Below are 26921 nucleotides of genomic sequence, written 5' to 3'. Positions count from 1 at the left end.
TATTTAATTAGTTTTCAATTTGTAAACATAGTTTATTAAGTTGCCTAACATTTGATGAAACTACACACCCCATTAATAAATATAAATTATAATTTTTTCATAAATTAAGCGATTAAATTAACATTTTGAACTGAAATTATTTCAGGAATTATTCATACAATTTTTAACAAAATTTCGGTTGTCCTCTATATAGCAGAAGTACTTATCCTAGAGTCATGTAAAATCATATTTCACACATTACTGTTCATTCACTGGAAGTATTCCCAGTGAAGGAACATGCCTGTTTCTTCACTGGTTAGAAGTTGTTTTTTGTCTTTGAAGTAGAATTTTAATGTATAATATGACTAAAAGTACAAGAAAATTAAAAAATTTATTTTATTTTCATTAACTGGGAAAAGAACCTAGTGAAGGAACATGCCTGTTCCTTCACTGGTTAGAAGTTGTTTTTTGTCTTTTAAACAGAATTTTGATGTATAATGTGACTAAAAGTACAAGAAAATTCAAAAATTTATTTTATTTTCATTAATTGGGGAAAAAACCCAGTAAAGGAACACTTGTTCCTTCACTGGTTTTTCATCGTTTGGTGATCCAGTGAATAAACACCCCCTTATCTCAGTACTTGATTATGCTATGGTGCTTTAAAAAAAATTAAATGTAACTTCAATAACTATATTTTGAATTCTCTTTTTCACAGTGAGAAAAATAAGACTATTACATGCAATTAATTCCACTTCAAACATATAAATACAAACACTCACCTTATAATTTTTTCAATGAATCAAGGTGTTGCAGAGATAATAACAAATTCAAAAAATTTTCCAGAGAAGTATATTTGGCCAGGTAATCCAAAACATTGCTAGATGACTTCCTATTGTTTGGCAGTAAGCTATTGTTACCAATCAATCTAAAGAAAAACTCTCAAATTTTTATTTTTAATCAATATATATGAAATGTTCCTTCACTGGTTGGTTTACCCTTTATATATCAGCTTTATCATTTTGATTAGAAATAAATTTGTAGATATTTTATTAAAAGAATATCAGAAATTTTCTCTCTCACTTTTTTTCCTTTTTATTTATCTGAAATGTAAAACAATCTGCAGCACCCACTGTTCTGGTGTATATGTGGATCATTTTTATTGTTTTCACAAGTCATAAACACTCAAAGATATAACAAAAGAGTGTTAAAAAACTGCAGGTGTTTTTTTGTGTCAAATTAGAGTAATGAGGCAAAACAATTTGCAAGATAAAAGTGAGGCTCTTCCATTATAATTTAGTCCTTTGTCTACATCCATCAGGATTTTTTATTTATTTATTTTTTTGAGATTTTAACAGGTATCAATTATAAATGCAGTGAATTTTTTGACAGTCTTAAAATTCTTGTTTTCAAATGTATGAAGTAATCTAAATTTAACACACAAAGAAGAAAGAGAAGAAGAAAAAACACATATTCGAAAACTTAGGTGCCAGAATGAGAAACAGACTTAATGCCCCCTTTTTTGAAGAAAAAAATATATATATATATTTTATTTGATTTTATCCTCGCCCACTAGCTTTTTTTTCCATCTTTAGTCTGTAAAGAGAGTGTTAAATTCATTGCTAAGAAACTAATGTTGAACCAAAGATTTTTAATGGACTCAACTTATACGAATTGTTTTTTATAAAATTATTTATACGCATAGACTTGATTAAATATTTTTTTTCCGGAAATTCACTCGGAATTTATAAACCATTTCAAGGTATTTTTGAACAATAGAGAATAGCTTTGCGACTAATAGTTATATAATTTAGTTTTGCTTTTTTTTTTAATTTTTACTGGTACTCTACATATAATAATCTTATGATTTGTCACTTTCATTTATTTCAAATTTACTTTTAAATTTACCTTATTAATTGATCTAATGAAAAAAAAATATTTTTAAAAGGATTTGATGATTCGTGGGGAACAACAGCTACAAATGAAGGATGGGATGGTAATTATCTCTATTTTCTGACTTTAATGAATGAAATGTGTTATCTAATATATAATATTTACTTAATTGTTAAGTGTATTCATGGTTTTACCTTTCCTGAGAGTTTAAAATGCCTCGAATGTTCTGTTTGAATCTGTTATAGTGACCAATTTAATAAATGAAAAAATTTGGAATTAATTATTATTTTTTTAGAGTATTTATGCAGTTTATTATGAAATTTTTGTTTTATTTTTAATTTTGAAAGTGCACATCTTTGAGTATTTGAAAAATAGTGATAAGCATGAAAATCATGAGTAACTTGATGTAATATTGATAATATTCTGAATTAAAGTTGTACTTAGTGGGAGTTTTTTTTAATTATTTATTTTTTACTACCTTTGTACTTCTTGTTCAGATAACGAATAAAAGTATATCAGCATAATAGTTTTTGTTATTTTGAATACCAATCTTAAGCATTCATTATGTTACCTCAATCACTGTATTAAAACCTCAATCGCCCTATTAAAATAATAATTTTAAGACTACATTGTTTTTCTATATCTTGTTTGGATTTGTATATACTATAGTTTTTAAAATATCTTCCCTCCTTAGAATAGATAGTTATATTTTTAAAAAAATTCTTTTTTCAAACTATTTTATTTTTTGGTAAAAGTTTGGATTAATGAATGAGTTTCAATATCATTTGTTGCATCCTACTGTAAATTCATTCATTTGTCAAATTTAAGGTATTGTATTCAAATAATTTTAACTAACACCAGATTGTTTTATTCTAGCAGATAACAAAACATCACCCGTTTCATCTTCTGGCGTCATAAAATACAGAATCTTATATGCTTTTGATGCCAGAAATCCAGATGAGCTGTCAGTCATGCCAGGGGATATTGTTTTAGTGAGTTTGTGAATTTTTGCTTGTCATATTGTAATCTGAAATTATATTGTGTTTTCAATAAATTTTGAATTAATTTACTTTTATTTAAATGATGTTATTATCACTTAAAAAAATTATTGTTTAAATTATAGCAAACTTTTTGCTCTTAAGAATGCTACTAGCAACCAAAAAATTATTACTGAATATTAGCCTGACGTATTTAAACTCATTTTGTTCATATTTTTTAATAGTTTGTATGTTTTATTTTAAAAGAAAAATATTACCACACTCTAATGAATATATTTAATTTTTTGAAAAACTTTTCTGTGTTAAAATATGGTTTCTTGACAGGTATTTTTTAATCTTTATGTCACAAGGGGACTTCTAGGTCCCGCTATTATTATTTCCATATAGCATTGAAATGGAACAAAACTTGTCTGTCAATGTAATATGACTTTTTGTTTACCATTACTTGTTGACAAGACACGATTGTTTGAAGTTGAGCATCAGCTATGTTGCTATTTAGTTAATATTTCCTTCAAGATACCATTTTATGAATTAGTTTCTCAGCTTTTTATCTTCATCCATTTTGTAAGTAAGTTTCATATTTTTTTTATTGATTCATTAGCATTTTCAACTAGTTATAAAAGATTTACCTTTTTGTGCTTAACCAGTAGCCAAATCATTTGCCTTTTATCTTTCCAAACAATTTTATTTCTAAAAAATACTTTACTTCAAATGTATTAATTCATTTATTCCAAACTATAAAATAATATATATAGCCAGAAATAGATAAAATGTAAAGAAATTTAACCTCCAAATTATAATCTCACTGGTAAAAAATTTTATGTAATTTATAGAATAGAACTATAATATTTGTTATTTTGGGTTTGAGAATTATTGTTTTATAATTTATTACATAAGCAAACTCAATATTGACTGAGTATCCCACTATAGTATTGTTGAACAGTGTATAAAGTTCATGGAAAAAACAAAGACTGCAATTTTTTTACTCACTATACCCTTAATTATTAGGGTAGTCAGCCTATAACATGTACCAGAGCATCATCTTCTAATTAACAAGCTTTTATCCTAATCTTCACTGTAGACGTTGATAATCCTTTTTCACTTTCGCAGAAGTGCAACAATTGCAATTTATGCATAATTATTAAAATTTCATTGTCAAGATTGTGATCTTAATGTGATTGAGTAATAAAAATTATGGTTCTTAAGAATTTTATCAATATGTTTAAAGAGGTTTTTTTTCTAACCATCAAAAATTAGTATAGTGAAGCTATAATATTTTTTTTCGTTTCCTTAAACTAATTTGTCAAAAAATAAAAAGAAATGGATTTCTGTAAGGAAAAAATAATAATTTCCAGAAACAAATAAAGAAAATAGCAAATTAGGGCTATGGGTTCTCCTTCACCCTACTATGGAGCTATTTTTAGTTTTATCAAGGTCCTAGGTATTGCAATTGTTCCATTTTCCCTTACTTTTCAAAATGAAGGGAAAAAAATTTATCGATATAAACTCTCTGATGTTGCTCTAAAAACGGAAGGAATAGTAGTAAAAAGGTTTTTCATCTAATCTGAAAAGATGAGTTTTAGTGTAAAAAATCATTGATAATTATTACTGATGAGTGAATCATTACTCATTCTCGCTAGGAGCACAATAATTTTTTTAAGAAATTGGGCTTGTATGAAAGTGGAAAGGAGAAACATTATAGTACTTAATAAGTTTTAACATTTATTCAACTTTTTGTCTGAAATGTTTGATGAACTGTATGATTACATAAAATCTTTAGTTTTCTAAATGGAAATGTAATAAAATTAAATATTTTCCTCATTCCATTGAGACGGGATTTTTATTCAGAATTGTCTGCTAGTCATTAAGCTATAATTCATTTTACTACACTTGAGGTTGTAAAGCATTTCAGCTACTTTTTAAACATCTCATAATTTGTTTGTAAATAAGATTGTGAAGTTGAATAAGTTATTAAATAAAGGGATCTCCTCGAAGATTAAACAAAAAAATATTTAGATTTGTTTTCTTATGAAGAAAATTTAACATTTAAAGCAACATGTTTGATCTTCACACTCATATTCTTTGTTTTTATTATGAGCATTCTAAGCATTCTTTGTTTTTTTTGTTGTTTTTTTATTGAGAAAATGTGGAAAGATGACATAGAAATAAAGACAGAAAGGCAAAAGAAACAGATAAATAAGAAATACAGTATTAAATAAAGCTAGAAATAAAATTTCTAACCCTAGCATTTTATGTTTAATTAAAAGACTATCTGGAATTACTGATTATCCTTTTTCATTAAAAACAAAATTTTAAATTGATTGTATGTATAATGATTTAAAAACCTGTTTTTTTTCTTTTTTATAATTGTTAATGATACATTGTTTTTCTTTGATCAACTGAAAACTGCTTAGGGTTTTGAATTGAAAGGTTATGAGTAGCTAATAATTACTCCCATCGTTACTATTTCTTTTTTACTTGTAAATGTCTATATTTTTTTGTTAAAACTTTATTTTTAGATTGTCATTCACATAATTTAATAAAACATGTTTATAGCCACATCACTTCAATATTTTTTATTATTTCAATTAGATCGCATGTCTAATTAATTTATTTCTGTTTGTTTCTTTGTTCATTTTGTTGCAATTTTTCTTGCTTGTAAATTATATTCAGAATTGTTTATGTTAATTGCAAAACATTTTTAGGTCCCTGAAGGTCAAAGTTCAGAACCTGGTTGGTTAGGTGGAGAATTGCATGGGAAAAAAGGATGGTTTCCTGAGGCATATGCTGAGCGTATTGAGCCTGCTCAGGAGACTCTAACTAATGAGACTGCCTTCACCAATAGTGCTGCTACAATAGGAGCTCCTACTGAAACAGTACATATTGTTGGGACTGAAATGAAAAGAACCCTCGAGTAAATAGAATTGTTTTTATTCTTTTGTGTTCTTCAATGGGGTTAAATATCCCCTAAAAACTACTCCAAACATCCCTCATGTTCTAATTATCCAATAATAACAGAAATAGTGATTCCGCTAGACTTTGGAAACTACAGGTCCTTAGGACCCTATCTACTAAAATAAAGTCTCAACCTAATTCTATACTTCTTTAAATATTTATTAACTTGTACATTCATAAATTACTCTATCTGTTAAAAGACAAAGCAAAGAATTTCAGAACAAGAAAATAAAATTATGTTTAAACAATCAAAGTTTATATTTAGATCTGATCTAACACATGCATCAAGAAAAAAACAAGGATGTAATAAGATGCTCAAAATTGCTCTATTTATCTGTAAAGTTTGGTTAAACTTTTGCCTGTACGCTCCTTTCTTTATTTGTCTGGTCTGTTATAGATATACTTGTCTGTAGAATGCATAATGAACTATTTTTCCTACTACTTTTACGATTTTGTGTATTTTTCGTATATAACACATAAGAATTACAGAAAAATGTATTTATTTATGGTACAGGATGTATTTATTTATGCATGCCAAAAACAGACACTTCTATGTTCATTTGTATGTGCATATGTTGATGAAGTATTCATACAATATTCTCAGTCACCAAAGATTTTGTTAGCAAAATTTTTTGCACTGGCGATATTCTTTTACTCCGCGTAATGGTTCAGATCTTTGCTTTCATTGATTTCAATTAATCTTTTTGTGTGTATGCATTGATTTTTAATTAAACCAAATACTTTGAAATGTTTACCTATTTTTGAAAACTAAATATTTTATTCATTTTCACTCTTAGGAGTGCTTTTTATTATGTGACATACTTTTTATATGTGATAATCTAAGCTAATGGCTTATTTATTCTTTAAAAGTAAGAAATTCTTGCTTATTAACAAAAATAGCGAATTTTCCCTTCATATTATGACTTTTAAATAGTATCGAAAGATTGTAATGTCCTTATTGTATATAAAGCAAACAAAGTAACTCAATATTTTTGTTTGTTTATTTAAGCTTGCTTGCTAATAGACAATATTTATTAAAAAGTTTTCAAAATAACTTTGTTGATATCATGAAACAAAAATTAAGTAAAGTAGTTAAGAAACTTTAAAATAATAGATCTGTAATCTATATTTTTTCGACATCTAAATTCATACCTTAACTGTTTTATTTGTTAGAGGCATATCAGAAGCGCCAGAGGAGCCATCTAATGTAATCCGTGATGTTCTTCAACATTCTGAAAATTCTTCTTTTACTCAACCTGCCAAATCATCTGTAGAATCTGTGCCATCTTTACCATCTCAGGTAAAAAAACTTTTACGTGGAACCTATCCTATCAGAAAATCAAAATTGTCAGTAGTCAGAGAACCTTTTAAAGTGTATATACTTTGAAACTAAGAGTGAAATTACTCAAAATAAATAATAGCTATAATAAAAAAAAATTAAGTGTACTTCTTTTTTATTCTAAATAACTATTTGAAATCATAAAAGAAAAATAATTCATAATTTTTTTTTCTCTTTAATTAGCGTCTTATAACCAAAGTATTTGTTCATCACTGTTCTAACCACAGGAATTTTTTTTTTTACACACAAACCTGTTTTTTTTTTTCTACTCCTTTCTGAAGTATTCTATGCCATGTGTCTTTTTTTATTACATTTTTGATTCTTTTTTACATTATTGAATGTTCTAAATAATTTTCAAGGTATTAGATTATTTATTGTAAGAGCAAACCCATTTTTCTCAGTTACAAAAATTCCATTTCCAAGTATTGCACTTTTCATAGAAACTTCTGGTCATGATAAAAAAAATTCTGCAGCTGCATTGCTGACTTAATGAATGTGGAAGAGGTACATCTGTACATGGCATAAAACACCTAAATAATTATGGGGTAAAACAGTGGAAACAAATTATCTGCTTATTTTGGATATGGAGATCTTAAGTAGTAGAAAGATTATTTTTTGTCATAATCATCCCATGTATAGAGATGTACAAAGCAATTGCCAAAATAAAAGCTAATCCTTTTTCTTTCTTTTTTAAAGAGAAATACTAGTTTTTTTTACATCAAATAATATTGTTAACCCCTTAACTGCCAAGTAAAATTTACATGATTCACTCTCCAGTGCCACCGTTTTTCGCTCAAGTGCACTTTCTTACGTGGTGTTTAGGTGGGGGGAAATGATGCATGCGTTGCAATTCAAAAACAGTTTACTTTTACAGGACAAGAAAAAGGAAAGAAAGAAAATTTAAATTAAATAATAAAAATACAATATAAAAGATGTTAAAACTTAGCTGTTGTATGATAAATCCTGAAACATGGTTGGACACATAAACCAACATCACATTCATTGCACTGATAGCGGGATTCACGAGGAATTTTTTTTTTGAACAAACGGCATATTTTCGCGATGCATTTTTCTTTGAAGACGTTGATGGAAGGTATAAAAAGCACCAAATACACACGGGAAACGAAAGTTAAAAAAGAATAAACCCTACCTTTCTCAAATCGAGACATGCAGGCGATTAACACGATATCACTTTTCCATAACATCCTTTTCCCATTCCCCCTCCTCCGAAATTAGTAATACATTCGCAAAGCAAACACTTTCAAGGTCATTTTACTGCATTCTGAAGTAGGGGGTGTAGTTCTATTTATAGCAGCGCAATGTAAAGCATCGTACTTCGGGAAAGCGTATATATACGACTGCGGCAGTTAATGCATCGTCTGGCCGAGACGTATATATACGCCCGCAGCAGTTAAGGGGTTAATTATCAGATGATTATGCATTGTAAATTAACAGTCAGCATTGAAAATAAATCAACTAATATTTATTTTTAGAAAAATTATAATTCATGTAATAGAAAGTAAAAGGGTCACTGATTATGCAGTTTTTTTTAAAGATTAAAAAAGAATAATTATGAAATTTTACTTTTAAAATACTAAATGCAGGGAACAATTTACGGAATTAGAGTACTTAAGTATGAAGCTTTGTATGCAACCTCTCTCTCTAGAAAAAAGAAGAAAAAAATATTGGTCATTGGTATAGAAATACAGTGATTGATGAAACATAGGCCCTCTATAATAATGTCATTTTTCTGTAGGAGGATGCTTTATCAGAAGCTCTACAAGCACAAGCTTTATTCCCTTGGAAGGCTAAGAAAGAAAACCACTTAAGTTTTAGCAAAGGGGACATAATTAATGTAAAAGAGCAACAAGATATGTGGTGGTATGGAGAATTTCAAGGCAAAGTAAGCTTTTTTATTTAAATTTTTCTGTTTTGGTTCAGTTAACTCTATAAAATTCTTAATATTTAAACATAAGAAAAATTTAATAAATAACTACAGAAAGTGTAAGGCAAATTTGATTTTATTTATCTATGTTATAATATTATCTGTCAAATAGATTGATTGATGTACAGCAAAACGAAAAATTTGCATCAACTACTTTTAACATTCAAGCATTTATTGTTAAATTGTCAATTACAATTATGAAATTGTAATAATTTATTTATCCTTTTATACTATAGGCATAAGGCAAATTAGATTTTATTTATTTTTGTAATAATATTGACTGTCAAATAGATCAATTTTATAGATTGATTGATGTACAGCAAAAAAAAAATTTACTCAAACTGCTTTTAACATTTAAGCATTTATTGTTTAATTGCCAATTTTAATTATAAAATTGTATTCATTTTTAATAATAATTATTTCAACATTAGTAATGAATTATTTTCAATAAATTTGTATTCAATGTCAAAATATACAATGTAATCAAGGCAACTTATTAACCTCCATGATTTGCCACTTATAGTGAAACATTCAGAAATTATTAATTATGTATAACAGCATTTATACATTTTTGCCCAACTCAACAATAATACTATATTAAAGTCGACAATATTTAGTGACACAAGCATTTAATAATGTAGTTTTGCTTCAGAACATTGATATACTCTTAAATTATTGAAGGGAAGAAAAAAAATTTGGAGGGGGGGGGAGGAGACATTTTATAATAAGTTTGATTATTTAATTGCGCTTGTACGTTTTAAACAGAAAACTCAAAATGAAGCGACTCACACAAGTTCTTCAACAGTTTTCCCTCTGTTTACCATTGCTATTGCTTAAATGTAATTTTTTTTTAACTGTAGCAGTGTGAGTTTTATTTAATGCAACTGTTTTTAAAAGTCGCTTTGTTAAGCTGAGATAAAATAAATATGGTAGATTAAAAAAGCTGAAATACAGCCAAGAGAAAAATTTAAGAATTATATTACTCTTATTAGTTTCTATGTTACAAAAAGTTATTAGTTTCAGAAAAATAATATTAACAGTATAATTTTAAAGTTATGTTAAATTATATACCACATATCTTGTTGTTATACACCAGTGATAAAATCAGAAATTTGTTAATCTTGAAATATCAAAACATTATAAACAATGAGATAAATATGAATTACTCTAGTAATTAATTTTCTCCTTTTAAACTATTTTTATTATATTATATATAATCAATTTTGAATCTTTAACAACTACACTGAAAATATGTAATGGAAGAACCGACTAGGTGACTTGGCGACAAATATTCAATAAGCAATCCTAGAAAATCTCTTGTTTAGCATCGAATGCTAAGGCACAGGGAGAGAAAAAATGGTGAAAATTAGAACTTGAAACAGCAGTTTCCTCACATTAAAGAGGAATTTATGTTTTTTTATGTATTAATGATTAAGAAATGCAAGAAAAAACAACCCTTAAACAGCTTCAAATGCAATTATCTTGTTTCTGGTTTGCATTAGTTTGTGTTTCAACAACGCTTGTAAAAAATTTAATTTTTTTTTCTAAGCAAAGTCTTGTTGAAAATATTATTTTGTGCTAAGGTAACTTTGGAAAGATTGAACTCAGGTAACTTTGTGCTCAGGAAAAATTTAAAATAATTTGTATTTCAACAACTATACTTAGATATTTTTTTTGTATTGAACCTAATAAAAATATTTTTATTTAATTTCATAAATACTTTTAGATGTAACAAAATGACAACATTTTAACCACAATGTATTTAAAAGAATGCTTTTTAAAAATCAAAACATATACTCCGCTGCAGTAGAACTCATGATGCCTCTGAATCGGGTTTGATCGGTTTTCAGACTAACAAGGCTATACAAAATTTGATACCTGTTTGTTCATGTTCCAAAATAAGGTTGCTGAAATTTTATTCTATGGATGTAATCCTAAATGTATGTATATCCAGGGTTCCCACGGTCCTTGAGAGTCCTTGAAAGTCCTTGAATTTTTTTTGTTGCTAAATTTAGGTTCTTGAAAGTGCTTGAAAAACATCTTAGGTCCTTGAAAAACTTGATAGGTCCTTGAATTTGTCCAATACTGCCGGCGGCCCTTTTTATAAAACACCCGCGGAGCACAGCAGACAATCAATGCGTTCGGGGCGAGACTCCACTTCATCTTCTGTCGCATATACTTAGATCTTCTTTTTTCTTATCGAAACTGGAATACTCTCTAATTTCGTAACAATATGTACCTTATAGTTTTCAATAAATCTGCCGTTTTACCATCCGCACTTGTCCTTACGTTTGCGTCATTTCAAAACTTTATTGTAAAGCGTATTCGCAAAGGCACGGCTTCGTATTTGTGTTATGTAGTTTAGACTAGTTATGCCTGGGAAGTGCTATTTTAATCCCCAATGGATGGATAGTCAAGCTTATAAAGAATGGATTTTATCGATGCCCGAAAAGAAGCTCAGAGCTAAGTGCCGATTATGCATGAAGGAGATCGATATCGCGAAAACGGAAGAATCTGCTCTGAAATCACACATCAAAGAAAGGTAAAACAAAAAAGCAGTCTCATGCCCTGAGTTCTCTTTTTCCAAAGACATGAACATCTTATTCATCTGGTGTAAATACTCCTTCAACATCGTGTGCCCCATGTGAAACAGAAACTTTAGTGGCCGAGGTAACATTGTCTTCTTATCTGGTCAAAAGGAATGTGCTTGATGCTGAAATTCTCTGGAGTCTGAAGTGCATCACTAGTAATTATTCATGTAACTCCTGTGAAGGGTTTAATAAATTGTTCTCTAAAATGTTTGCTGATAGCTGTATAGCGAGACAATTTTTTTGTAGTGAGCCTATTTGGGCTCCTTTGGATTGGCACTATACTTCAAAGGGATTCTTATAAATGAGCTGAAGAATGTTGATTGCTACATTGTACTCTTTGATGAGACGTTAAATCAGTCTCTACAATCTAAGCAGATGGACATTTTGGTAAGGAATTGATAATAAAGTTTGCACTAAGTATCTTACCTCCCAATTTATGGTTCATGGAACTGCATAAAATATTTTGTCCTCTTTTTACAAATGCATGGATGATGGTTAAAAGCTCTCTAAAATGCTTCAATTATCCATGGATGGACCCTATGTCAATTGAAAATTCTATTAAAAGCTTCAGTGTGAATTAAAAGAGAAATATTCCCACCAGGTCATATTCATTGGCAGTTGTGGATTACACATAACGAATAATGCTTTTAAACATGGTGAAAATGGGATATGTTCCTTCTAATTTTTATTTTCAGAAAGAATTGTTGCTGCATAACATTTAGAGAAGGTTGTGTAAATTATGGATGAATAATTTCAGAAACGATGTTTAATAGAGGAGAGGAGGGGTTTATGGAATAGTCATGGAATATGGAATACCTAAGACTTAGCTCTGTCTTTCATGCAGCCTTCACATGGAAATACACAGGATTAAAGGATTTCACCATTAACGCCTCATTACCATTAGTTATAGATTGTGCTGAAAATGATTTTGTGAATTAATATGTAAAACCAGTAGGGTTGTTTTTAAAAAAATATAAATTTTAGTCCATAATACTCTCTTCTCTCTATATAGGCAAAGCATTTAGGTATTATATTTGAAATTAATTATTGCCACAACAAGCATTGTTGCTTCTAGTAAAATAGAAGAGAATAATTTTTAAAATTGGTCTTAGATTAAGGTCCTTGAAAATTTTGTTGAGGTCCTTGAAAAGTCCTGGAAAGTCCTTGAATTTCAATCTCATCATAGAGTGGGAACCCTGATATCTATTTTATCTTTTCAAAACGAAATTATATTGGATGGGAAACGTTAAAAATCGTCCACAAAATCAAGCAAATGCTACGCACTAAAATCATGAAAAATCTTCCTTTATAAAAGAGTTGGAATCAAATAAATAGACTCCCAAAAATTTCATGAATTATGCCTTTACAAGCATATTAAAAACATAAAAATTGAACGAGAACCAAAAAGGAAGAACATATAAACTTTAGCACTTATGTACTCAAATTCTCTGAGGTGTCACTTAGCCTGTTGTTCCACTAAACTCTTCATACTCTGCAGTGGATTCTACTTCATCCTGATCTACCCATAGAAAATAGTCCTCATTCTCATTCAAATCCATTGAATTATCATTTATGAAAAACCCTCTAAAATATTGATGCATTTTAAAAACTTGATTTTTGTCATTTTATTAGTAGTATTTTTATAGGAAAACTTAAATTATTATTTTTAACGACTAATTCTTTTCAAATTTTCAGCTCGGCTGGTTTCCAAAATCTTATGTTAAATTAGTTTCAGGACCTATGAAAGCTAATGATAAGTAAGTTAATGTTTTAAAAATAATATGCATTTTGTAATTAAAGTGAAACAGCCTTTTGAGGTTATTTAATGTGGCTTGTTACATTATTGCTTAAAAGCAAAATGCTGAACTGAAGTAATCAAAATAGTGCTTATTCTACCATTGTCAATATTAATTAATCAACTATCTTACATATCTTTATCTATAACTAATCTAATAGTTCTTCAAGACATTAATGGCATGTTATTTCTAGACTAGAATTCTCTTTGCAAACTTCTTTATGAGGCTTCTATTAGCTTTGTATCTATATACTAAAATATGTGAATATTTATGTTATTCATTTATTACAAGTTATCTTTGACATATTAATCTCAATAGCCTTGTTTAAATTATAAGTTTTTCCTTATGGATAATTTTATGGTACTGTTTCTAAAATCCAATTTGTATGATAGTAGTTTTGATTTAAAGTATTCCATAAGAAGTTAGGTTATTTTTTATATGATATTTTTAATTGTTATTTTATATGATATTTTTAAACGGTTTTAATTTTGTTGGGGTATCACATTAACAGTAAATGCAAAATTAATAAAAATTGCTTAATTTTGTCTCATTTTGTTTCAAAATTTCTAAATTTATTTTAAACATTTTTTTTACCCTAAACTGAATTCATTTGATATTTTTATCTACATATTGCTGAAAATAATTGACCTCTTACATTTACTTAAACTTTAAAAATCATAAAAATACTAGTAGAAAAGCATCAGATATTTTCTATTCACAATAAGATATTTTTTGCTAAACGATTAAAAAAATTCAAAGCATTCTCAGAGAAGACTTAAACCTCTTTAACTTTTTTAACAATTTCATAAAAACATACCAAAATCACAATATCAAGATTTTAGTAAACACAATATTAATAGGGTTTTTCTTTTTTTTTCTTTCAAAAAACAAATTGTCTCTTACTTAAATATTTCTTATAACTTATTTTAAAATTCAGTTCTAAGTTTTAGTGGCTTGCATAATTTCAAATTTTTATAGTTGTTCCTTTATGTAATTTAGCTTTCAAGATAGTACAGCTGATTCCGATTTGCAAGAACCACCTGAAGTAAATACATCTCCTCCAGGTAAAGCCTCTAATCATACTTGAATTATTTTCAAAATTATCTGTGGACTGTAATTAATTCTTGTTTAATTTTTAATACAATTATATAACAAATTATCAAATGCTAGTTAGTTTTTTTTTTTTTTTTTTTTTTTTGTACCTTTTTGCTTAAATTTTAAGATTTGTGTTCGAATTATTAAAACAAATTTTTAATATATTAAGCTAGTTACAAAACACGCTGAATATTGTAAATATCAAATTGCCGCTGCTAATTTAGCTTAACACATCTCTTGGCTTCATTGTTAACACAAAGGCTTATGGCAATTTTTATCATGACATGTAATAATTTCAAAACTGTTGCTAAAACTTTTTGTCACTTAAAATCTCAATAAATTGTTTGCATATTTGAAAGTCGAATAGAGCATTGTGTATTTATTTTTTTTTATTTATTTATTAAGATATGTATGGCAATTTTAAGTATGTGTGTTTGAAATTGTTATTTGCACTCTCTTCTGACAATTTAATTATGGTTTTAAATGTAGGTTACTTTTTTTTATCATGCATTAAACGTAGATTCTTTTTTTCTTCATGCATACATGCATTGAAATACTAAATTGCTTTTTCTAAAAATAGTTCAAATGGATCTATAACTTATCTATTGCTGCCTTTTGTTAAGTATATTATCAAGAAATTGTCCAATTTAGACTTTATGTTCTTATTTTAATGTGTAAATTCCAGAAATAGTTTTTTTAAATTTTTTTTTGCATTGACTCTCGGTTAGAAAAGTATTTTTGTAAGGTATTTATAGACTTGGGTGAGAATATATGTTAATTCTTATTACATATGATACATTTTTTCTAAAAGTCTTACTGTGAATTAAATTACTACCAAACTACTACCTTTTGAGAACTACCCATTAAAAAGGAAAATGCTTATAAAAATATCAATTGCTGATATTCTTACAATCTTAACAATATTTGCAGAAGGGATACCTGAATATTATGTTGCGACTTATGCCTACCAATCTCAGGAACCAGGTGACCTTTGCTTCCAAGTAAATGAAACAGTTTTAGTTACAAAGAAAGAAGGAGACTGGTGGACAGGAACCATTGGGAACAGAACTGGTATTTTTCCCAGCAATTATGTTAAAAAAGCAGAGGAACAGGTAATTCATTTTATTACTTCATAACTAAATTTATATTTTTATTCTAAATATTTACTTAATGCATGACTAACTATTCAACACCACTCATACTACTTAGTGATTTAATAGATAGTGTTTAATTATAATAATTGTGAAAGAACTACTTTTTTATATACTATTTCACTTATAGCCTTCAAGTGTTGCAAGTACTGAGTCTGATGTTACAAAGACAGATCTTAATTTCCAGTCCATGTCTATTGAAGTAAAAAAAAATTCCTTCTCTTTATTCCTTTTAATAATGGGCCACAATATTTTACAAAATGCAGTCGAAACTTTTGTATTGAAATGGAGAAGAAACAAAAAGAATTTCTATTACCTAAATTTCAAATAAACAAAAATATACATTTAAAAGAAATTTAATGTAAGTTTTAATATCTTAATCTCCTGAGTATTAGTTCTGAACTTTATTGCTGCTATTGTAAAATCAGATTTTCTAATTGTTATCAGTTGAAAAGTGACTAAATAACTTGCAAAATTCAGAGTAAATATGCTCATGGTTTTAACTCTGGTACAGTTATATCAATTTATGCAATATTAAAAAAATTTAAATTTATATTTAAGGATGAAAATAAACTTATATAATATTATTATATTATAAATTACAGTTTGTTAAACTAATAATTAGGTTACAAATTTTAAGCATAATTGCAAGGATAATTAGTGTTATAAATAATTCCTTGTTTATAAATTATTTTAATTCATATATATTATGTATATTACAAAATAGATATGCTTGTAAATTAGCACTATAAATGTTAATATCTTATAAATACAGCCTTATTATGACAGTAAATCACCGGAGAGAGTTTCCTGGAAAATTAAGATAATCTAAAACAGACTATATTTACAGTGACACAGGAAAAATTTTTTTCTACATTGAATATATTAAATATGATCAATAATGTTCATGAAGTTTACCAAAATACATAGTTGTTGTTATAACTCTTTAAATTTATTTTACACATTGTTTAATTTCCTGTTTTGTGTAACTGCAGGGGTGATTGTGCTCCGGAAAAAATCCGGATTTTTCGCTAACCATCTGAAAGTTTCCAGAAATCCATAGTCCAGAAGTTTCAATTACTATATATAAAAATTCTTGTATATTTTATTTAGAAATATAAGAAATAAAATTTATACTTGGCATCTCTTTCATTCGTAAATATTTTTTCTGGAAGAATAATAAATGTGATTAGAGATAGAAGTAAACTTACAAATAATTATTCATTTGAATTATGCTGCATTCATTTGAATCATTTTGAATATCATGTTTTGAAAATTTCAATAATTTAAATTTATAAAGATATTAATTTTTTAAAGATTTTACTTAAGAAATTTTCAGGATTTTTAAGTTGGACCCACAATTACCCCTGATGTCCAATAAATTTCTAGCAGATTTTCCAATATACAATTCTTTTGATAATTTTTAGTGTTTTCTAGCAAAATCATATTTCAATCTATGCAATGCAAAATTTAATTTGTAGATTTTATATGACAATACAATGTGGGTTTGAAAACTCAGTCTAATCCTATATTTAGTAATAAAAAAAAAATCCTTTTTTTCTGAATTATATTTTGCCCACACTGAAGTTGAGCACAGATAATGTACAGTGCTCCAGGAAAAAAAAGAACCTGAATAACTTTCGATTTAATGATCAGATTATCACGATCTAGGACTCCTTTTTAATGATTTGAGTGAGTGACCTCAAATATGCTAATTAATTAGTGCTGACGGTATTTTAAACTATGAAATCTGGCGCAAAAAAGTACTCTCTCTCTGAATAAACATATCTGTTTTTCCACGGATTGGTATTTCTGACCCCCAAAATATAGGGGATAGTCGAAATCTGGGAAATATGGACCCCAGAGTTTGGTTAAGGGATCCAAAATTTGGACCCCTTAATGTTAATTTTACTTATTGCATAATTTGTTATGTATTGAGAACATTTGAAGCAAATTCAAAAATTCTTGCACGCAGTTAAATGATGCAAAAATTTTTATCCCTTGCAATTGATAATTTTTTTAATCATTATTAATAAAGTAATAAAAATTAATGAATATTTACAAAAAATTGTTTTTTGCATAGAATTATCTTTGGATAAGCGAATGTTATCATTGAGTGCAAAAGTTTTTCATTTTGCTTAAAAAATTCTCGAGCTATGCAGTGATGTCACCTGCTCCGGATGCGATAAATTGTTTTAAGTCCTAAAGAACTACGCACTAAACTTTGCAGATTTTCGCTAAATTTTGAAAACTTTTTTAAATGCTCAATACGACTTTACTGTAACAAAGTGGTTTATCACACAAGCCTTCGAATTATTTAAAAGTAGTGTTGAGTAAAAACCTTATAAATTGAATTTTTAAACGAAGAATCGTACATCGTAAGGCTACCACTCGAAAATATTTACTCGCTGTCTGGAGCAAGTTGGCATCTCTGGATATAGTGAAATACACAAAAGTAAAATTAGCAATAAAGTTTGCAAACTTTGGAGTGCTCTCCTGACCAAATTACTGGGACCATATTTCCCAGACTTTATCTATCCCCTATATTTTAGGGGCCAGTAATCAGAATTCGTCAAAAAAATGGTATTGTTTTTTCAGAGAAAGAACGTTTTTGTAGCTTAAAATATCGTATCCACTAATTAACTAGCATATTTGAGGTCACCTCTTTGAGCCATTAAGTATGAGTCCTAGAATGTGAAGATCCGATCATTAGGTCAAAAGTTATTCAGGGTAAAAAATTAAATAGCTTTTATGTATATTTTTGCCCTATTCTGAAGAGTGGGCAAACTCCATTTTTCTTCATTTTGTGCTAAAGAACCTTAAAATCTATATGTACTAGAGAATGTGTACTAATTTTAAAATAAAACAAAAATGTTTAAAAAAAAACATAAAACTGAAACTCATACAATTTTTTTATAAAGAGAGTTGACCTAATTTTCTAATAAGGCCTTCATTTAATAATAATCATAATTGTAAAAATATTAACTTTACACTTAGAGATGAAGTTACCATTTTTTTAAACATTTTAATTCATTGAAATGTGTCTTTTCTAATAAATGTTTATCTTTTCATGCTGGCAGTATGATATGTCTGTGTATAGCCCTAGAATGAGGGTAATGTAATGTGTTTTTATCCTAATGTATGGATTGTAATTAAAATATTATGTTCATTTTAAATAACTCTCTATGTGTATTCTTTTATAATAATCTTAAAAAATAGTAACTTTTATTCACTGTTTTTAAACCTTAGTCACTTATCTCACTTTTTTTAAATTTTAATTTCACAATTTTCCCCCCATTTCAATCGAAAGAAGGATTTTTCATTTCCCTAAACCCATGATATTACAATCCTCTTGCTTTAGTAAAGAAGGGTAGGGCTTAGAAGAGGATTGAATATGTGTGGAAAAATAGATAATTTCCACTTTCAAAGGAATTCCTCTTGAAATGCTAGAGAGCCATTCACTGTACCGAGGAATGAGTTCATTCGTCATCTATCTTAATTTTCATTTTCTTATCTGCTGCAGAGCATGAAATTTTGTGTATTTCTCCCTGAATTGAATTTCCTTTTTCTGTATGGTTCACATGTACCTTAAATGTGATTAATAGAGCATAATTTTGCATCATGGAAATTAAGCACTCTTTAAAAGTTCTTATTTTAGGTTTAAAGTACTTAAAAGTTCTTACTTTTTCTTCATAAGAAAAAACGTAAATAAAATGTTTACTTTCATATTATATATTTTATTATTTTTTTCTCTTTTCTAAAAAGATGTTATTATGCCATGCAAATTTGAGTTATCTCTTTTTGACACGTAATTTCACACTGTTGGATGTTTGTTTGTTTTTTATTATTACTATAGAGGTCATTAGTTATTAAGAATTTTTTCAGTCCTTTCTATGGGGTTTTTTAAATTTTGCTGTTTTTTATACAATGTTATGACACATGAACTTTAAATCAGAAAATTTCAAATTGATTCACTATAAATTAACTTGGTTTTATAATCGTTTTATCAGTCAAATGATTAACGAAGTTCCACTCATTTTTTTTCACATGGTTTTTTAAATGTCCATATTTTGATTAATATGATGTTTATTAAGTTACATGTACTTCAGTGACAACTATTTCTTAATGATTTATTCGAAAATCGTTGTTGGACGTATTTGATTTCGTCGTGAATTCTTATAGTTTTATTTCCAGTGTTTACCTTAGGCACTCATACAAATTTTTATAATTTTTTCAGCTCTTTCCTCGTGGTTTTTTAATACGATGTTATTTTACTACTTCACTTTTTCACCTTAAAGTTAATTTTTTGTTGCACACTTTATTCAGGATGATTACGTTGTAAGTTAATGTTGTTTTCTAAAAGTTTTTACATTCATTCAAATTAATATGATGTTATATTTTTGATTAATGCGATGTTGTAGCGACTCTCGAATTTCAGGTTTCAGTAACGACAATTTGTTAATGATTTGTTCAAAAATCACTTTCAATGTGCTTGGTTCTATCACAATTCCACTTTTTTTTCTCTGAGCGTTTTTTCAACGATTTATATTTTTTATACAATGTTATTACATATGCATATTTCAAATTAAACTCCTTTAGGACAATGATCACGTGTTCAGTTTCTCACATATTTCCAATTTAAATACTTTCAATACGATATTATTATTTTTTTGCAGTGATAGTTATTTAACGTTTTTTCAGTTCTTCACATCATATTTAAAAACACATTGTTTTTTGACTCCTGAAGAGAAGCACATCTCAATAATCGTGCATTGACTTTACATGATAGCGACAATATTTTTGTTGTATACTTTCACTGCTTCTTTAATATAATACTTTTAGCCAGTATTTCCCAAACTTATGAGTTTTGTGTACTCCTTCTAAATTTTTCGTAGCGCTGTGTACCACTAATAAAAATTGAATGTATTTTTTACTATAAAAAAAATTGCACGAAAGTTAAAAATCACAACTGGCTGTTGACACCACTAACTCAGCAAAAAATAGCCATTAGAAAAATATGTAATCGTAAATTTTCATGAATAGCTTTGTTTGTAACGAAAAAATTTGGAAAGTTTTGTTTGTTGCAAGATATTTTGCATAAGAACGTATACCCCAGCTAAACTGTACCACTACCTGGGGAGTACCACACTTTGAGAAATGCTGCTTTAAGCCATAGTAGCTAAAGTTTAAACATGCAACTTTTTTTTTAGTTGGGAAAAATTGAAAAATATTTATTATGTAATTTTTTAAAAAAAAATTCCATAGCAGTAAATTAAAGCAGTAAACAGCTACAACAATAAATGTTACTAAACCAATTTTTTTCCCCTTCAATTGTATATTTTTAAGATTATTAGGATGGTGCCTGAATATTAACACTGTTTTTAATTAAGTCACTATTTATCTTTTTTTTTTAAAGTTTTAGTCACTTCTTTCACTACTTTTTCTACTATGACCTGCACTGATTTTTATTTTTTTGTAATAAATTATTTAATAAATAAATTTAAAAAGTAAAATTTCTTTAGAATCATTCAACTAAAATATATATAATATATATATAATAAAATTTATTAAAACATTCTTCAACAAAAAATAGTTCAATATCATCTCCTATTGTGTATTTATTTATCTGGAAAGTACTGTTTAGATTTTCTTTTGATTCTATAATCAGTTTTTGTTCTTGTAAGTAAATGTGAAATTATGATATTTTTAGGGTGGTAAATACAAGAGAGGTGAAATTGTCACTGTTTTAGCCCCATACAAAGCAACAGGCCCTGAACAATTATCTCTAGAAAAAGGTCAATTAATTCAAGTTAGAAAGAAAACATCTGGTGGTTGGTGGGAAGGAGAAGTGCAGGTAAATAAGTTTTATTTTATGTTTTCTAATCTTTGAAAATTAACTAGTTTATTCCCACATTATTCTAAATAATTTATTTATTTACATCAATTAGATTAAAATCTGAATTCTAACTATAATTATTCTGCCTAACATAAAATCATTCTGTTAGGTATACTATTTTTTATTCATTTATTCTGCTTACAATATAATACTTCTGTTGAATATTTATTGATAATTTTTTTATACCTTTAGTTTGATAAATAGTTCAGTTTGTGTTTATTTAATATTTATTGGTAAAATTTGTTATTTAAGTAAATAATTAAAAAAAAACATGAATGGTTTAGGTAAAGCTAAATAAATTTATTACCTAAAGTTATGTCTAAACATGGTTACTTTAAGGGAAGTTTCAAGAATTCATCATCTTCTGAATCTGTTCCTAAATATTATTACTGATAGTAATGTGAGGTGGGATTAAATAATTTTAATAATCAAAATTTTTTAATAAGAGGTTGTACAGTGTACAAAATAAAAAATGGAACACCCTGAACCCTGTGGCAGAATCGCAGCGTCACGGCAACATTGTCGCCGAACGTTACAAAGTGCTTGCTGGAAGATTTTTCTTTTGAAAAGTATACATTTTTACCTTTCTTTACTGCAGAAATTTACACGTAATATTTTAACAATTAGATAATAACTTTTTGACGAGCTCAATTTACTCTGATAGTATCGTAAACTGATGTAATGTTTCGATTGTATTTTCGGCAGTTTACTGATGCTATTAATTTTCATGTGGTTTTTAAATATTCCGTTGTATTTCAAACAATATGGGGAATTCGAATTGTGCATTTGAGTATTTACATTTTAAAGCAAGAATTAAATCAAATTTTTGGCAGTTATTGCGTTTGACTTTTCCATAGTTTTTAAGTCTGATATTTTTTATACAATATTATTCATTGCAACAACCTACTTCATGCATATTTTGCCATTATCCCCAAAAAAATTTATGGAATCGAAGCATTTTTGCACGGAATTGTTAAATTCATCTACCTAAGGATAATTCCATGAAAAAATGCTTAATAATTATAGATTTCTTCTTATTTTTTTAGCAGTTGAAAAAAATTTAAATTGTAAGGTATCCAAATTTCAACATTTTAAAGATTATAATTTTATATAGCGAAATACAAAATTTGAACAAAATCAATTTAATAGTTACCTGAGAAATCGAATTTTAAATATACAAATTTTAACTAACTAAATGATCCATTTGGTAATGTTAAAAAGTAATACTGATATTCAAAGCTGTTTGTTATGTTTAAATCTATTTTAATTAGGTTAAAGGGAAAAAGAGACAAGTTGGTTGGTTCCCTGCTTCATACGTCAAAGAACTGAGTGGGAGTCGTGCCAGCAGCAACAGAACTACACCTGAATCTATGCTATATTCACGATTTAATGATAATCTATCCAATGGAGGACCCCAACAATCAGGTTTGCTGCTTTAATCTTCAGCTTTCAAAATTTTTGTCTCTTTGAATTTTATTATATTAGTCAAGCAGTTTTATTTTACTTCTCTTTATTTAAGTTTTGAAAGCAGTCTTTCAATGTTTATATTAAATATTTTGATGCCAAAATTCAATGAACATGATTTTAAAATGTACTGTAAACGTGAAACATTTTATTGAAAAATATTAATAATGATATACATATGTTGCTATAATATAATTTACATCTATTAAAATTAGATATGTAACACAGTATGTAAATTAGTAATGAATTGTTTGAAACTAAAATACCATCTTAATAAAGTAAATAAACTTGGCGTAAAAATAATTTTAATTTTTTGAAATACTGAATTACCTTCCTTTTTTTTTTTAAATTTTATTTACTGAAAGTTTTATGTTAATTTCTATCTAAGTTTTAATTTTATGGTACATAGATCAAGTGGTGGCTTTATATCCCTTTTCTGGACAACACGGTGATGAACTGACATTTCAAAAGGGAGATATCATAACTTTAGTAAATACCGATGACCCCTCTTGGTGGAAAGGGGATTTAAATGGTGCTGTAGGACTGTTTCCTTCAAATTATGTGGAAGTGATTAACAAGTCAAGTGCTGCTGCTCCCAAAAACTGTAAGTACAACCTTACACTTTGTTTGTCTTGATAAAATGGTATTTTAAATTCAAAAATAGGTAGTCCAATCATGTATCTAAGAAAAGGGTAGTTTTCTTGCATTATTTTAGAAACGTATCTGGTAGTTAGATTGTTACAGTTACCTGCTGCAGAAAACTCTGTTTTACATTTACATAACATTGCTTTGCATTTACATAACAGTTCTAAAGTAGAATAAAGCTATATGCTGATGCGAGACGGTAAATGAAAATAATATGGTACAATGAAACCTGTTAAGTTGAGCCTTTTTATCAGCCTCTAAATCAATACAAAGTGAAACTACATCTGTGGGTCATCTGAAGATCTTGTTTGTAATGTTGACTTTTCAAACAAATCAACTTTAGCTTAGAGTATTAATGTAAAACTTTAAACAGTAGAAGTATTGCTTATAGTTTGCATACTAAATACACAAAATAGGTTTAAAAATAATAGTTGAACTTTCAATCAATAAAAAATGTCACTAAAGCTAGTCTAACATTGTAAAGAGTTTGTAATATGTGTAAAAATAGGAATGTATTAGATTAGATATTTTATTTATAAATTTTAATCTATATTACTAGTTGGAGTAAAAAAACATAAAATAGTTAAATAATTAAAAAAAAACAGCGGGACATTTTTTTTTAATAGCAAACAAGTACATGGAAGTTTATTGTGTCATTAGAGAATCTCGAAGAAAATAAATTTCAAGAATAAGAGAGGTTCTGCAAATGTTGTAACTCTAATAAATATTATATAATATCATAATCATTTCATCATAGTAAAGTAGTTATTTGTTATAAAACTATTTAAAATGAAAATGAGTGCTGTAATACTTTCCATTGTTTCTAAATCTTTCTCTAAACAATTTGAGCTGGTTCCTCCATCTTCTGTTATTGTGAAATAAACTCAAATAGGGTTGGTTTTTAATTTTCTGCATCAGTATTATTTTTTATTCTATCCATTGAATATCTTATCTTTCTTAGTTTTTAATTTGCTTGCATTTATTGAGCTTAAGTTTGTTTGATTTATTTCTGTTTATATTTTTGTTGTTTATACAACACTCTTCGTCTTCTCTTATTCTTTAGAAAAAAAACCTCATGCTTTATTATATTCTCGATTTAAAATCTTACGCTTTTTTTCATATACTTTGCAGGAACTGCTGATTCTATGGATTCCACTACCCCTGCAGTTTGGAATAGATCTCTCTTTCTCTTCTCTTCTTCAGAATCTCACTGATTGGATTAGAATTTTTTCTTTTTATCAGTTCAGAAGCTGAATGGTTATGTATTTTAATGTCAGAGATTCAACTTATGTGTTCAGTTAGAAATTAGATTGCTTAGAAAATAAGGGTTATAAATTTTGGAAGAAACTTTCTTTTACATCAAGACTTTTGAATCAAGATAAAATTAAAGCTATGTTCTTTCATATAAAGACTCGAGCAGTTTGTTTTTATTTGGGAAAATTGAATTGTCCGGGCCTAGTGCATTTTTATTGTTTAAACTGCTTTTGTTTATTCAAAAAAATTTTAATCTGCTCAGTTGCAGACTGTTAGGTTTTGTTTATATTGTGTCAAAGTTTTAATCTTTTCCAGTTTTATTTTCATGATTAGATTGCTTATTTTGTGAGAGAAATGCATTATGTTTCATTCACAGATGAATATGTTTGTGAATCTGCTACATACTGAAAAATATCTGCACTTATGTGTAATTAAATATAAATATAGTATGACAGTAAAACATTTCTCAAAATATATAGCAACATAAAAAATATTTGTTCCTTAATTCATAGTTGAAGGGTTAAGAATGGATTTAATGCTATATTATAACTTAAAAAAAGAAACGGTTCTTAATTTTATATTTACAAGAAGTTTCTTTAATTTCACTGAAGAATAAAATCTGTGACTTTTAATTTAGAATATTTGTTATTCTAAATGTGTTTTAAATCTGGGCATTTTTTAAAACAAGTACTAGTATTATGGTATTAAAATTATTGTTCTTTATGAAGGGAAATTTCATATGTTTCTCTTTTAAAATTTTTAATAATTATTTTGCTCAAATTTATATTATTGTTAACTTATTTAACTTATGACTACATATGCCGCGTGAAATTCAAATATAATATCTATAACTGTTAAAAAGTATTAGGTATAGTTTAATCAATAAATAATGAGTCAAAGGCTATATAGTATAATTTATTTAATAAATTCATAAGTATTGTTTGCAATCGTTCAAGCATTGTTTCACTGTGACAGCTGTTTGCCCATTATGGCTTCTATTATGATGAATTGCACAAACACACTTTGACTTTGTTGTCTATTTGAAATGGATTTCTCCTCAGTACTTTTTTGAGCCCTTTGAAAATGAAGATATCACATGAGGACGCATCTGATCTATAGTGTTGGTGTCTCAGAACTTTGCATTAGAATTTTTGCAGAAGTTTTTTTCATTGCTTTGGCTAAGAGTGTTTTAATGTTGAATATGACTCCATGATATATCTTATATGGAGAGATTCCATTTTATTGTCTTTCTGAGCTTTGTTAATGGTTTCAAATGCTGCTGATTAGCATAATAAGAAGAAGTCCCTCTTTATGATTCACTTTTGGCAATAGAATAAATGGACTGTCATCCTTTTGTTATTGCTTCCAGATCCATGATATTTGAGAAGAAATGGTGTTTTGCAATCAGTCCCTCTATTATTTCTCTCTTTCAATAATGGAATGAACAGACTGCTTGGTTTTAGATCCAAAATATATAAAAAGAAATATCCCTTTGTGTTCATTTTGCTTCGAATAACAGAACGTGTGGTCTAACAGCTTATCATCATTTTATCATTGCTAAAAATACAAATATTACTACCTAGTGAATAAATTCTTGTCAATTCAGTAACCCATCGATCTTTTCTAATTTACATAGTTATGGTTAAATAACCTCTACCTTGTTGATTGTACTTTTTATTATATCCTAAAAAGATAAAATTATCCTCATTATGAATGTGTAAATATCTGTTCATTAGAAGAAAAAAAGTGTACAATTTATGTTATAGAGGTATTTTTGAGAATTAAATTTGAGATTCTGGCACATTCTATGTCATCAGCACATTATTTTGTGGCATTGAATATAGTATTATAATATTTATTTTATATCTGAAAAGAATAAGATATGTTAGTAAATTTTGACTTAATTTTTTTTTTTTTTTTGAT

General features: G+C 27.5%; 1 protein-coding gene across 4 annotated transcripts in view; it reads left to right on the top strand.

Annotated features, from left to right (window-relative positions):
• Dap160 (dynamin associated protein 160) overlaps positions 1-26921 on the top strand; it is a 79017-nt gene that overhangs the window by 26747 nt on the left and 25349 nt on the right. The window contains exons 16-28 of one of the 4 annotated variants that reach the window (XM_016065788.4): positions 1925-1972; positions 2749-2861; positions 5573-5781; positions 6996-7122; positions 8918-9064; positions 13393-13454; positions 14493-14557; positions 15519-15700; positions 15870-15941; positions 18820-18852; positions 21450-21593; positions 22907-23060; positions 23509-23703. In XM_016065788.4, coding sequence (XP_015921274.3) covers positions 1925-1972; positions 2749-2861; positions 5573-5781; positions 6996-7122; positions 8918-9064; positions 13393-13454; positions 14493-14557; positions 15519-15700; positions 15870-15941; positions 18820-18852; positions 21450-21593; positions 22907-23060; positions 23509-23703 — 1551 coding nt within the window. Of the gene's footprint in view, positions 1-1924; positions 1973-2745; positions 2862-5572; positions 5782-6995; positions 7123-8917; positions 9065-13392; positions 13455-14492; positions 14558-15518; positions 15701-15869; positions 15942-18819; positions 18853-21449; positions 21594-22906; positions 23061-23508; positions 23704-26921 lie in introns of all 4 variants that reach the window. The other 3 variants (XM_087158306.1, XM_087158327.1, XM_087158316.1) reach the window with 3 other exon arrangements.

Source organism: Parasteatoda tepidariorum, chromosome 1, assembly GCF_982258835.1.
Source record: "Parasteatoda tepidariorum strain Cologne lab strain chromosome 1, Ptep-v5.0, whole genome shotgun sequence".
NCBI classification, from domain to species: Eukaryota; Metazoa; Arthropoda; class Arachnida; order Araneae; family Theridiidae; genus Parasteatoda; species Parasteatoda tepidariorum.
This window is presented reverse-complemented; position numbering and strand designations above follow the sequence as displayed.